Source organism: Rattus norvegicus, chromosome 12, assembly GCF_036323735.1.
Source record: "Rattus norvegicus strain BN/NHsdMcwi chromosome 12, GRCr8, whole genome shotgun sequence".
Lineage (NCBI taxonomy): Eukaryota > Metazoa > Chordata > Mammalia > Rodentia > Muridae > Rattus > Rattus norvegicus.
The window spans coordinates 41,508,846-41,523,614 of NC_086030.1; the positions used below are offsets into that span (position 1 = coordinate 41,508,846).

The 14,769-nt window shown below is 55.6% G+C and overlaps 1 protein-coding gene across 4 annotated transcripts in view; it reads left to right on the forward strand.

Moving 5' to 3' along the window:
* The first annotated feature begins 1,406 nt into the window (after positions 1-1,406).
* Positions 1,407-14,769, forward strand: part of Dtx1 (deltex E3 ubiquitin ligase 1) — a 31,182-nt gene continuing 17,819 nt past the window's right edge. The window contains exons 1-2 of one of the 4 annotated variants that reach the window (XM_006249412.5): positions 1,407-1,585; positions 2,095-3,023. In XM_006249412.5, coding sequence (XP_006249474.1) covers positions 2,765-3,023 — 259 coding nt within the window. In that variant the 5' untranslated portion in view covers positions 1,407-1,585; positions 2,095-2,764. Of the gene's footprint in view, positions 3,024-14,769 lie in introns of all 4 variants that reach the window. The other 3 variants (NM_001427621.1, XM_039089884.2, XM_063271659.1) reach the window with 3 other exon arrangements.

The following is a 14,769-nucleotide window of genomic DNA, read 5'->3' on the forward strand; positions in this document are numbered from 1 at the left end:
TATTGGATTTTGGATATATATTATATATATAATATATATCAACGCACAAGTCTGCCTCCTGGGTATAGGTTGGATTTTTATGCCCCTCCCCCAACCCAAGAAGTCATTTTGAAGACCCTGGACACAAACTCTCAGCCCCTCCCAATCTTGTGGGAGGCTATCCCACAGACCCGAGGGCTACCCTCAGACAGGTCACTGACCTGTCCAGGAGCTGGCAGCCCTGCAGGACAGAGGGCATCCTGGGCAGGGGAAAGACTCCAGCTGACCCAGTTTGGTTTTGGGAATGCGCCTAGTGTAGCCTGCCCTTGACCTTGCTCTCCCCTCCACACCATCCCCCGCTCCTCCCCTGCCTCCAGATCCCAACAGTGAAGCAAGGAAGGGATCTGGTCTGGTTCTCAAACAGATCCCTTAACCTTGTTCAGCTGCCTGGGTCATAATCCTACATGGCCTGGGGCTGTGGAATCCCCAATCTAAACACCTTAGGCCCTGGCCCTGGGGTTCTCCCCTCTCAGCCCATGCTTGTTTCCTCAGATGCTGGGTTCAGTTTGCCAGAGGCCAAAGGGCCTATCGTAGTGTCTGTGGCTGCCCCGAGGATCACCCTGCATTTAGGGAACACCTGGTGTGCAGGTGGCTGTAAGAATCTTGGTGTGAGGTCTTCCCTCCCTCCCTCCCACCAGCCTGCAGGCCTGCCTGGTCCCTTCCCCCACCCCACCCCTCACCCCCAGTGACAGATAAACGCCATCCCCATCTCCCCATCGCTCTGGCTTGCTGACAGTAGGGAAAGCCCATTTAGCAAACTGGGTCCTGAGGCCAAACCAGAGCGGCACACAGGTCGCACAGGTCGGATGGCTGTCCAGGCTCCTGGGACACTGACCTTGATCTTTTTTTTTTTTTTTTATGTTTTCCTTATTTTAGCTTTATTTTAATTTTATGTACACTGACGTTTTGACCGTTTTATTTCTTTATGAGGGTAATGGATCCTCTGGAACTGGAAGGGCTGCCACGTACGTAGGTGCTGAGAATTGAACCCGGAGGCTCTGGAAGAGCAGCCAGTGCTCTTAAGGGCTGAGCCATCTCTCCAGCCCCGCAGGACTGGGCCTTCTGGGCCCCTTCCACTATGGCAAGGAGATGCGTAGCCACCCCAGGAGACCGTATGAGCAGTCCTTAGACTGTCGGTAAATCAGATTTATTCATTCAAGCATTTATTGAGCGCCTGTTGTGTACCAGGCCCTAGCACATACGCTAAGTATACAGATGATAGATTGGAACCAGAACCCCTAAACACAGATCAGGTTAGTGTCTCCCTGCCTGGATCCGATGCCTCGTGGGCCCAGCCGGGGACTCGGTGACTCGCGTGTCACGGAGGCTGGGCGGATCGGTCTCCTCCCCTTCCTCTACCCGCCCCGCCCCGAGGCCGCCTCCACCCGCGGGATCCCAGCGACGCGTCCGACGCGTCCGCGCGCCAGGACTACTGCGTCCTCCTGTCTGTCTGTCCGGCAGCGGGCGAGGTCCGGGCTGGGGCAAAACGGTGCCCTCCTTCCCTCCCAGGAGCCCGCGGGGAAAGAGCCAGAGCCGGGAGATCACGGTGAGCACGCAGCGCAGAGACCCCAAATCCCTGGCTCCAGAAGACCCATGGGCAGATGCCACCGGGCAGGGACATAACGACCTGCAGCTCTTTCGCCCCCGGGGACGCCACCCCTGAGGAAACCTAGGTCGCAGCTGCACCCGGCATCCTCCATCCATCTCGACATTCCGCATCTTGAGCTCGAATCCCTGCATCCCACATCCTTCATTCTGCATCCCCGAATCCTGCATCCCCACATCCCGCGTCCCTGCATCCCACACCGCAGCCCCCGGTAGCGCGCGGCCTGGGGCGGGGGACGCGCTCCAACCGAGCACGGGTCACTGCGGGTGACAGTCTGGGGTCTGGTGCCTGCTCTTCTCCGGGCACCCCAGGGACTGCAGGGCACCGACCCTCGAGCCTCCCTGCCGCCCCCCCACCGGCGCCCCATTGTTCTCTGCCGCTGCTCCTAGGAGGGGGAGGGGGCTGCTCTCTTCTTAAAGGGCCCTCTCCCCTTCTTGTCGCCCCTGCAGGTCGCGAACACCAGTGGGGTGGGGCGTGCCCCCGGCCCCCGCCCCTCCCAGGGTCCCCCAGCTGCAGCTCCGGAGCCGCGATCCCCACGCTCCGCCCCCTTCCCTGGGAGATCTGCGACCACTCAGGCCGACCAGGAGAGGGGACAGGGGTGCAGGGGTGCAGGGGTGCAGGGAGCCCCGTCGGGAGGGGCGGACCCGAGTCACCCTGAAGCGAGGCACGGGATCTGAAAAGCAGAGCTGAGCGCGCAGGGAGCAGCAGGCTGGGGCCAGGGCCTCCCGGGTGACAAGGCCCTGCGTGGCGGACCGAAGGAACGGGAACGAAGCAGGGAAAGGCCGAACCTAGAGGGGCAAGCGCCTCCTCACTCCTGCACCTGCACCGAGAGGACTAAGGAATTGAGAACATGTCCCCCACCTAGGACAGACATTGCCTTCTGCGCACCGCTGTGTGCAACAGCTGCGCTCTGCGGGAAGGGGTCCTCGCAGCGTCTGGATGGCCACCCATCCCCCTAACCCAGGCCTCTAGGCCTTGGAGAGGAGCCCAGCTGGAAAAGAGGCCACACTCCTCGCCTCCCGCCCTGGAGAGGGAGGACGAAGCTTCCCCGGTGCTCCGAGGCCCAGGAGGAGCTGGGCCAGCAACAGTGGGGACCTGGCCCCGCAAGCGTCAGCGGCCATGTCACGGCCAGGCCAAGGTGTGATGGTGCCGGTGAACGGGCTGGGCTTCCCGCCGCAGAACGTAGCCCGGGTGGTGGTGTGGGAGTGGCTCAACGAGCACAGCCGCTGGCGACCCTACACGGCCACCGTGTGCCACCACATCGAGAATGTTCTTAAGGAGGATGCCCGGGGCTCTGTGGTCCTTGGCCAGGTGGACGCCCAGCTGGTGCCCTACATCATCGACCTACAATCCATGCATCAGTTCCGGCAAGACACAGGTGAGTAGCCTCCCACAGGCCAGGCCAGCAGCTCTCACAGGGGGGATGCAACAACCCCACCCCCACCCCCTCCAGGATTCCTGAAAGGGGAGTCTGGGGCTCTGGAGGTCCTTGTCTCTCCTGGAAAAAGAGACAGTGTGTCCTGGTCCAGATTAACATGTTGGTTCCAGTCCTCTATCTTATATTAGCGCGGGGGGGGGGGGCATTGGGGGGAGCAATAAGCAAATCACACGGCTCTGAGCCTCAGTTTCTTCACCTGCAAAGTGGGTAGATTGCTGTCTCTCCGAGCAATGTAAAGATTTCTTTAAGTGGATCCTTCCCCTCCCCCAGCCCTGAGCCCCTCAGTGCTGTAGCACACCCTCCTATCAAACCCACAGGGGCCGTTTGGTTTCTCTCCATCAATCACAGGCAGAAAGTCTTTTTTTTTTTTTTTTTTAATTCCCAGTAGTCCATTTTACAGGCAAAAGAAACTGAGTCTCCTAGCAGCTGAATGATTTGACAGCTGGGAGTCCAGAGCTGTGGGGGACAAGCTGGCCGCAGGTGTGGGGTGGATGTGGGAGTGGGGGTTAATGGTGTAGATGATGCCTGAGTAGTGCTGGTGGTGTCCAAGATGGGGTTGGGGCCATGCTGGAAGAAAGGGTGGTGGCGGCCCAGTAACGCTGAGACACTGAAGTGTCATGGACAGTGGGAATCCTTGATGGTCTGAAATTGATGGTGCTGCTAGGAGTGACGTTAGGAGTGGCCTGTGACTGAGGGCGGGGGTGCTGGCCATGTTGGTAGCCCCCTGGTGGGGGTGGTAACTGCTGATGATGGTCGTGGTATGTCTGCAGTACAATTGTAACCCTGACGCTAAAGATGTCCCCTATCCTCAGGCCCTCTCTCCTCTTCTGAGGATTGGTCACCTACGGAGAGTTTCTGCTACATCACTGGGTGCCCTCTGAGACACAGGACAGGCAGTGCGCAGTGAGGCCCTGCCTCGTGGGAATCAAGGAACCCTTGGTGTGTTTAACCTCAGGGGCTGTGATGGGGACGGAGGAGACCTCTATGCTTCCCTGGGTGAACTAGCTTTGAGGACAACACAATCTTCGTCCTCCTTATAGCTTCCCAGCCGGCCTCCAGGCCACTAACCACCTGTAGCTATTTCAACTCCAGTTAGTTAAAAACACGTCAGCAGGTAGCCACCCTTTGATCGCTCAAGAGCCACAAGCAGGGCTAAGCAGGCTACAATGTGGACCCAGAGCGTCCAGGGTTACAAGGGGTAACAGAGTCCAGACATGCAGGGGGTAGGGGATGGGGGACACATCTCCAGTGGCCCATCAATGTGACATTTCAGTGTATCTATTTCCGTACCTTCGGGCATCATCTGTGGCCAGGTCGGTCACAAGGACATTTACTGACCTCCTACTGTGTGCTGGAGTGCAGCAGGGAGTGAGACCCTTCTTAGCAGCAACTGACCACTAGTGATTGTCTGTATGTGGTGAAGGAGTGACCAGGAGGCAAGAGCCTGTGGGACAGAGACGTATGGGTACTTGGGAAGACAGACCAGGATATGGTGTTCCCAGAAAAGGGGATCAGCCAGGGCAAAGGTCCTGGGGGTGAGAAGGAACGGCATGGGCACCAGTCTATAGCGTTTGGGAGCCAGGGAAGCTGGCTCCAGACATGCAGATGTAGGCTTTAGGCTCCTCCTCCTAGAGAAAAGGAGGGTGGGTGGTGTCTGAGAGGAGAAGGTGGGGTTGGTCCCCTCACCTGCATCTTGGTTTAGCTTTCTATAGAGATTTTCCCAGACTTAAGTTGGAGGGTGGGGTCCTTAGAAGCAGAAGTAGCCCCTCCCAAGGGCCCCAAATTTGTATCTTTGCTGGTGATCCTCCCCTGAGGTCTCCTTCATGTCTCGGCACCCCAACTGGAGCCCCCAAGTCCTCAGAGTCCCAGGCCTATACCACAGCATCAGTATCTGTTCTTTGGCCCAACCCAGGCCTAAGCCTTCACTTCCCAACTTCTCTCCGACTGCTTCTTCAAGTCACGCCTAGTCTGTGAGCTGGGAAAGGGACTGGGCCTCTGAGCGCCTGCCAAGATTCTCCAAGCAGGGTACAGGTTATAGAAACCTGTAGGGAAGTAAAGGGACAGCCTAGGATTCTGGGAAGCTTGGGGCAGACTCCTCCCTGCAGAGAGACAGACTGGGCTGAACTGGTTAGGGAAGGCCTCTGGCCCTTCCTGCCCCAGTTCCAGGGAAGAAATGAGATGCATTCAGGCCTCCCTTTAGCTCTGACCAGCTTGGGGACCAGGCCTGAGGACCTCTCTCCTCCCCAGGCCTCAGTTTCCACATTGTGTCAGCAGAGAGAATGGAGCCAGTCTCACCTTATAGACCAACTCCTAGTGAGCCCATAGCTGGGCACACTGTGAATGAGAGAGGGGGTGGCACATCCTAGTGCCAGGGGCTAGGAATCTTGCTCAGTTGAGGGGACCAGAAGTTCAAGGTCATCCCCAGCTATATTGTGAAATCACAACAACCTGGGATATACAAGGCTTTGTCTCAAAAATCAAAACAAATTCAAAGAACAAAAACCAAAAACAAAAACAAAACCGGCCAATTGTAAAGCCATAAAACCCAAAACTCGCATGCATGCACCAAAGCACACAGGGCCCCCATCAAGACTTGCTTAGTATCAAAGTCCCTGGAAGCTTCTGGAAGCTGACCTGTCCTCATGTGGGGAGATGTGAGCCTGGTTTTGCCCTGATGCACAAGCTGGTGGGCTTTTCAGTCACGTGGGACCTCTTGCGAACCAGAACCCTGCCACTGGAGCATGCGCACTGCGTGGAACATGTGCAAATGAGAAAGTGTGGCTGGGTTCCGATAAACACTGTGGCCGCCGCTGATATTTGAATTTTGTGCCATTTTCACAGCTCATAAGTTATTATATTTTTTACAACTGTTGGAAAATGTAAAAACCACTCTCCATTCTTCTTCGGGTGGGGAGTGGGGGAGTGGGGGTGCGTCGACCCCTTCCACTGCAGTTCACCCCACCCCTGCCCCCTGCCAGAGCATCTTCTAAACTTGCCTGTGGGGTGTGACAGAGGCCGACACCCCAGAACACCCAGCATGATGTAGGCACGCCTCAGGATGTGCCAGACGGAGCTCATGTTCAGTGCAAACACACGCGCGGCCACAGCCTGCTCATCAGCCGCCGGCACACAAATGTCCTGTCAGTCTGCCTGCAAGGCGGCCAGCCAACCCAAGGGAGGGGAAGGGAAGGGGGCCAGGTGTCAGGCTTGGGGACAAGAGGAGAGGACAGATCTGTCACGTGTGCGTGGGGGAGACATGATTGTTTACTCAGCTGCCCCAGATGTTTCCACTTCTCCCCTCTGGGAGGAGGGGTGGTTCCCACAGAGCCCCCCACGTAGAGGCAAAGGCTACATCCCCTGACCTCGGGATATTAGATCCCTAACAGCTACACCCCATTGTCTACTGCTAGCTAGGTTTCTTTTCTGGGCTGGGGATTTGAACTTTGAGCCCAGGACCTCACACACACTGGGCCAGTACTCTTCCACTGAGTTACGTCACCGGTCCTCTTTAGTGTTCGTTTTCTTTTGAGACAGGCTCTCCCCAGCTGGCCTTGAACTTGTGACCCTCCTTCTCACTCTTCTGATGGAATGACAAGGCCTGGCTGAACTCCCAAAGCTTAACCCCTTTGCCTGGAGCTCCACTACCTCAGGTGGTTGCAAATTGTCAGGACCTGAGGGGTTGGACCAAATGGGCTCATAGAGGCCAAGGAGCCATCGGGATGTGAGGTGGGGAGGAGCTAGGAATGGCTTTACTCTTCCCCAACAACTCTGAGACCTATAAGGTTTAGACTCCAGGTAGGAAGACTGAGGCCCAGAGAAGGTGAGTCACTTGCCCAGAATCACACAGCTTAGCAGCCCCAGGGCCTCCTTCAAGACCTTCTCTGAACAGCCAGGATAGTGGGCTCCGTGGTCTCTATGGCCAGGGAGTGGGGGTGGGGAGAGAGAGTTTCTGTGTGACAAGTCTCCCATGTTCCTTCTCAGAAGAGACAGCTAAGGCAGACGCCATGAGAGCTCCACCAGTAACTGTGGCTCTGGAGACAGGGATAGAGTGGTCCTACATCCCTTCCCTGGGCAGCCATCCCTCATCCCTCATCCCTCATCCAGTCCTTAAGGGTGGGTCCTGCCTGAGATACTTAGACTAAAGGGGAGGACTGAGGTCACCTATCGAGGAAGGGCAGCTGTTGCCATTGAAAGCACTTTCAACATTCACAGTCCAGTTGGGATGGGACGACAAAGCTCCAGAGAGGGTGATCAACCTGCCCAAGGTCACACAGCTTTTCTCTCTCAAACCAAAAGTAGGCATCCCAAGTCGGGTCTCAAGGATAGAGATGAGGGCTGGGTGTCCCCTGAGAGCTCTCTTGGGCGTGTTGTTGTTATGTCTAAACTAAGGCAGGGACATCCCGAGTTATCCTGGAGCCTCTAGGGCCCGGGGCCATGACTACCACACCTCTGAGGCCTTTTCCTAGCAAGTCTGGGGCTGGGCTTGATGCCAGAGCAAGAAGGACTGGAAAGTGGTTTCTGTCAGGTCCAGCTAAGCCCTATGCCGCATGTCCCTGTCACAGGCCACAGTCCCTCCCCCGAGCTTCTGTTTTTTGGGGGCTACTGTTGGTCAGGTCCATGACTCTTGAATGACTCTGTCATTATTAAATTGGTGTTGCCCAGGGCCTGGTACAGGGCTGGGTGTTGGGGGACTCTCAGAGAAAAAGACAAAATCAATCAATCTCAGATTTTATCGATCAATACCAAATCCTTGTCGGTGTTGAGGAGAAAGCTAAAAGCCAGCACATTGTGGAAATGACTTCTGAGCCCATTTCTGACAAGGAGGCCAACAGAAAAGTGTATAAAAGCCCACCTGCTGCCTGTGTGATTGTGAGCAAACCACTTAACCTCTCTGGTTAAGTAAACTCCACTTACTGAAGTGTAAAATGGGACTAATCCTTCCCCAGGACGCTTTCGCAAGAAAACTTTAAAAAAAATTATTTATTTATTATATACAAGTACACTGTCACTGTCTTCAGACACACCAGAAGAGGGCATCGGATCCCATTACAGATGGTTGTGAGCCACCATGTGGTTGCTGGGATTTGAACTCAGGACCTCTGGAAGAGCAGTTGGTGCTCTTAACCACTGAGCCATCTCTCCAGCCCCTTGTCCCTCATTCTTAAGGTAGGAGAGGGACCTAAGTGCCTTCTGAGGCCCAGGGTGCTCCAAGCAGGTGACGTGGGCTCCTGTGGGGAGAGGCAGTCAGTGCAGGAGGCACACTCAGGCCTGGGGACAGAGGGAGGCCATGACAAGCAGGGGGCAGAAAAGGTGTTCCCTTGGGGCCCTTAAGACCTGGCAGACTTGGCTGCCAGCTGCTGCCTTTTAGCAGCAAGGCCCCAAGGGACTCAGAGCCAGTATGCACTACCAGCATCTTAATCTCAGACCCTGGGAGGCTGGCATCAGTGAGCCCGGGGGCGGGCAGGCTTCTCTTCAGCGAGTAGCACTCCCCTTAGCCACACCTTGGAGCTGGGAGGTGAGAGCATTTGTCCAAGACTTAGCCAGGGGATGAAACACAGGCTGGGGAGTGTGAGTCAGGGTGGCGGTGACAAGGACAACTGTAGCAACACCCCCCCCAAGGTTGCTATGTGATACCTTGGATGACCATGAGGGTCCCGAGTCTGTGAGGAGGGGGGTCCTCCTGCCTCTCTTCTCTGGCAGTTCTGGAGTCTATCCTGAGAGCTGGGATGGGGGTACTGCTCTGATGGAGGAGAGAGAGTTGAGAAGGTGATAAAGAGACCAATACGAAGAGGATGGGGAGGGAGGAAGGGAGGGAGGGTTCTCATGGAGATGGAAGGGAGGAGGGGAGAGAGGAGGGGTCATGGTGGGAAGTGGGAGTTTGGGGGCAGTATTATGTCCAGATTCCTCTTCATGCAGGGACCCCAGGGTCCTCCCCGTTTTCCCATGAGCCTCCTATCTCCTACCTAGCCACTATCATAACAGAGCCACACCCAGCTCAGGCCAGTCCTCAGCACAGCCTTGTCTCCTGGGGACTCACTCACCACGAGCCCACTCAGCCTAGAACAGCAGCCAAGGACATGGGAGCCAACATAGACCACCTTGGAATCCTGTGGCTGAGGACAGGATCTCCTGGTCTGGCCCAGGAATTCACTGGGCACAGCGATAAGCTGCAACTTTAGACAAGGCCCACAGGTCCCCAAGCCTCCGTTTCATCTGCAATGTGGTCCCAGAAGCATCAGCCTTAAGTCATTTTACAGGGGCTGGGGACACAGCCCAGTTAGGGATGCTCCCTGGTGTGCGTGAGGCTCTGGGTTCGATTCCCCAGCCCTCCATAAACCAGGGGTGGTGGAGTACAGTTGTAATCCCAGCACTGGGGAGGCAGAAGGGTCAGAAATTCAAGGTTATCCTCTGCTACATAGAGAGCCTGAGGCCAGCCTGGGCCTCAACGGAAAAAAAAAAAAACAATATTAATTTAATGAGCACCTACTGTGTGCGAGTGTCCGGAATGTAACAATCGACAGGGTGGACACAGGAAGCCTGCCTGCGGTACTCAGTCCTGGTGGAGTGAGGAGGTACCACAGAAGTCTAGGACATGGGGCTGTCACTGACCTTGAGCCTGCACAGCTGCCAGACTGGGGCTGCGTCTCCTCCAGATCCTTCGTGGCTATGCCCTTGTTCTGCCTCTCTGGGCCCCTCCCACATTCTCTCTGGACCTGGTCCAGGCTGCCACCTCCACCTGCCCAGACAGCAGTGACTGGAGTTCGTGAAGGAGCCTGGCAGGCAGCCCCATAGCCCAGCATCCTGAACTGTAGAACAAAGGACCCAGCCATCGCAGGTGGCTGCCAAGACAGCCTGCCCATACCCGCAACCCAACTCTTTCACAGTGACAGCGCCACAGCCCCTGTGAGCCTCTGTCTCTCTCTCTTGGGCTCCAGTAGGGCCATCAAGGGTAGCAGAGCTCAGGGGGGAGGGAGGACCATTCCTGTTGAGGTCTGAGCAGCTAGGCCCTGTGAGAGAGTCAGCCTGAGGTCAAATGCTGACTAGCTAGCTAGGTGACCTCAGACAAGTTTCTCTGTCTGGAACTCAGTTTCCCCATCTGTGCAGAGTTTGCAAATTCAATTGTGTAACTGGAAAACAGTGCAGGCAGACGCTGGAAACGCACAGGTCTAGGGGTATCTTACATTCCAACCCACGGCACACAGTAGGTGCTTAATAGATCCTTGAAGGCACTGAACCAGTGTTACATCTGTGATCCCAGTACTCTGGAGGCTACGGCAGGATTATCAGTTTGATGCCAGCCTAGGCTACAAAGTGAAACTCGGTCTCAAAACAAACATCGGGAAAAAAACAACAAAAAACAAAATGAAAAACACTTGAAGTCATGCACAGGGTGGCCCTGACCCAGCTCTGATGACCTGTTGCTAAGGAAACCAAACCTTGTAACCATGGTCTCTGGATATTTGAGGCTAACGTGTCCTTTATTCCCCTCCCCAATTTTTTTTTTTTTTTTTTTGAGACAAGGTCTATGTAGCCCTGGCTGTCCTGAAACTCACTCTGTAGACCAGGCTGGCCTAGAACTCACAGAGATCTGCCTGTGACTCTGAAGTGCTGGGACCAAAGGCGTGCTCTGCTATGCCTGCCTACTCTCCCAGCTTTTAAATGTTGTTCATGAGTTCTTTCTCGTCATAAGCAGTGGGTGAGCGGAGAAAGCCCACATTCATGCCAGTGAGAGCCTCCAGCCTGGCCGTGGGAACGGCCCACTTAATGCCATCCATATCCACGAACTGCATCATTCATTGGTTGTATCATTCATTCACTGCATCATTCATTCACTGCATCATTCATTCCCTCATATTCAGCCATCATTTCCACGGCTCTGGCCTTGTGCTACTGACGACATTGAGATGCAAAAGAGGCTGAGAAACCCTGTCCCAACCTTCTGGGAGAGGGGTATTAGCCAGGCTGAAGGGGACACAGACAGCCTGTCACCTAGTGGTGCAGCTTCCAGTATCATAGAACGCAAGGTTTAAGTTAAGGGAGCCTGTGGGAGAGTCCTTGATTCTCCTTCAGATTGGTGGAGACGATTCCAGAGTTAAGCCAAGAAAGTTGAGCTCAGCGAGGAAGAAAAGTGGGAGGGTGGAGGAACCTTTAGACAATCAGGGTTTGGCAGGTGGCAGCCCCCAAGAATATGGCTGTTCAGGATTGTGTTCCATTTCACAGGCTGGAAGGAAAAGCTTGGGGGGATCCATGGGAAGAGGATTCAGGGTCCCCCTGTCTCCTCCCCTTCCCCTTCCCACCCTCAGCTGCTGCTGAGCCAAGCCATCTGAATCTCTGGCTATGGGAATCAGTGTCAGGGAGGCTCCAGGGCCATGAGGTGCACAAGGATTCCCCCACAAACACACACACGCACACACACACGCACACACACGCCCCATGCTGCAGCCTTAGGACATCAGTGGCCAAACAGAGTGGAGGAAACTTGGGGCCAAGTCCTCCCCACCCCATCACAGCAGCCCACCCCTAGGGAGCTTGGGCAGCCCCATGCCCAAACCACTAATGGGCCAGTGCCAAGCCTGAGAGTCCCACAGGAGCAATCCCAGAGAATCAGATCTGCAGGTTCATTGATCGCGGCCAGAGCAGGAGGCCCTTGACCCAGAGCCAGCTGCTTCTCCCTCAGTCAGCCAGTGCCGGGGCCGGACATCTGTGTCTTCCTAAGGAGCCTCTGTTTCCCCACTTTTCAGGTGGATCCCCTTGGGGAGGTGATGTCAAAAGATGTTACTCAGCCCCGGGCTGCCTTTTTTATTGCAGCACCAGCCCTGCAGACAGCCTGAGGTGCAAAGCTGCAGTTCTCCTGGCTGGGGTTTCCGCTTCAGCCTCAGCCATGTCTCTTACTTGCTAGGTAGCCTCTGTGCCTCAGTTTCCCCCATGGTGACAGGGCCTTGTGAATACACATAGTTAAAGAAACAGCCACAGACAGTCTGGAATCTCAATGGACCAGGGAACTGTGGATGACCCTGCGTGTGTCCCAGAACTGCCCGGCACCTGGGCACCCTCATCTGTACCCCGGGCAGCCAGCTCCATTTCACAGTGTGGTGGAGGATGAGATGGAGGGACAAGTGGGTTCTGGACAGGGAATAAGCTTACTGATGGTGTCATTGTTTTCTGGGATAGTTGAAGATATCACAACATCCCTCCCTGAGCCTGGCCTCCAGAGGTGCTCAACCGCTCACTCACTGCCCAGCCCCTGGTCTGAGGCCCCCAATTTGACAGGACATCCATGGCTGACTCCCACAGGCCCTCCTTCCCACCCCGTCTGAGTGCCCTTAAGTGAGGTCATGCCCCTTAAGGAAGCCACCTCCAAAGGGAGGGGCCTCTACTGGGAACTGTTTAGTGCCAGAGGGGCAAGCAAAGGTTACCCCCATTGGCAAAGCCATTGTGTTCTGAAGAGCTGCAGGTGAGACTCCCCCATACATGCTATGCCTCTAGGTGTGTGTGTGGGGGGGTGTCTGTGTAGGAAAGCAAACTGAGGTAGTGAGCTCCCCGTGAGCTCAGGAAGCAAGCAATACTCTCCACTTCCTCTCCTGTGCTCAGCCCTCAACTCTCACCCTTCCTTACCTGCTCCCACCCCTACCTCTCCACCCCCCAACTCCCCCACCCTACCCCGTCTCTAGCCCTCAAGTGTTAAAAGGGATCAGTCTGTGTGGCCTGAGAGGGAAGAGATGGAGGGGGAGGACAGTAATGAACCTGCAAGGGGGCACACATTGTAGGTGCCCATCAAAGGGTATACAGTAATACAAACATGCCTTCTGGTGGTGTCCCCCATCCCCCACCTCCCTTCTCTCACTGTCTCAGCCCCAGCCTGCAGCCCTCTCTGACTCTGCTGGCCTGCCTCTAGGCTTCCAGCCACTCTCTGGTGCAGCACACAGTGCCTGCCCTCTGGCTCCCAGAGAGCTAAGGATCTTGGAGCCTCTGACAGCCTATGAGTGAATGTGTGTCTGTCTCTCTGTCTCTTTGTCTCTGTCTCTCTCTTGCGTTCTCTGCCTTGTCTCTCTATCTCGCTCTGTCTGCCTCTGTCTCTGTCTGTCTGCCTCTCTCTGTCACCTATGCTCCCTCCCTTTTTCTAGCTGTCACCTCTGTGCTGTCTCAGGCCCTGCAGCCTCCAGCAGACACGAGCCCCCCAGCCCCTCACCAGTTCAGGCCATTTTTCAATTGCTCATTCTTATGGGACAGAGGAAGATGGTGCACCCACAAAAGCTGATACATAACACCAGGCCCAGGACAGCCTTCTGCACAGGTACTGACAGCCTTGGGGTCCCACTCTGGGTGGCCAGCCCCGGGCTGGAGAAGTCTGAGTAGTGGACATCTCCCAGGTTCATGCACGGGGTGTCCAGTCTTTGACTCATTGTTCTATCCACAAATCTAGGCCAAGGCCACCATGGAGGAGACCTAGGAAATCTCAAGATTCAAATCAAAGCAGACACTGGGAGCCAGCTGCCTCCCTTCCCCACACACCCCGGGTTCATGGCCACCCTGGTCAGGAGGGACAGATGGGCAGGCAGCAGCAGCCGCCGCAGCCATGCAGGGTCTAGTAGGGCGGGCACAGCCGCCCTAATTACTCCAGCTCTCCAGGCTCCGATCCGTTCTCAAAAGGACTCCGGGGACACTGCCTTTAATAACTACCACTAAACAGGCAAGAAAATCCATGCCTGGTAAACAGAGCCCTGGGGAGGAGATGCGGGCTGGCCAGCTCCCAGAATCCTTTGCAGCAGAGCCCTCTCCCAATGTCCTAGGTCCACCTCCCCTCTTCTCTGCCATGCCCAGACCCTCCCCTCCGCCTCAGCTCCAAAGGTCTGGGGTTCAGCTGCACATGCGGTCCTCCCCCGGGGCAGGTTTTGGAAACACTGTAGCGCTGATATGGGCTTTTGTCATCCCAGAAGTTATCAGCCAGTTCAGAAGACAAAGCACAAAGGATTCCCGGCAAACATGGCAGGCAGCCTCTGCCCCTGAACTAGAGGGGCTGGACTTCCCTGGAGCTCTGTGGGATGATTAGGATTTCACCGTGTAGGGTCCCTGGAAGTGGGTCATGTGTGGGATAGCCTCCATCGCCGCCGACACTGGTCAATGGCTTCTACAAGCTAAGTCACATGCTAAGAAGCAGCTGTCATGCCTTCTTTTATTTTGTCCCCCCAGAAGTTCCTTGGAGTAGTTGTTGACACCCCCATTTTACATATAAGACCACTGAGACTGTATGAGGAGCCAGGGTTCCTGCAGACTCGCTAACCTACTGGCTGCTTACAAGAAGCATTCTGGAATTCTCACTCATTCTGACCCTGAACCCACTTTAGCTGGGGACCTGAGCAGGACCTGCGCAAGGTGGCAGTTCCCTTGTGTCCCTCCTGTTCCATCCAAGACACATGGCTCCTCTTACCTTACCACAAAGCTGACCACCCATAGTACTTAGGGTTCATCTCTTTACAGCCCCTCATTCTGCAAATGGGGAAACTGAGGCATTATGTGGGGAGGAACCTAGCAACCAGGAGCAAAGGGACAGGATACAGGGTTTGCTCCCAGCACAGCGAAAACCACAGAAAATCAATATGCAATTCATTAAAACAAACAGGCATCAGGCCCTGGGGAGTCTTCCTGTGGTTGGCTGGGACATTGTTGCTGCCTAGGGACCTTATTT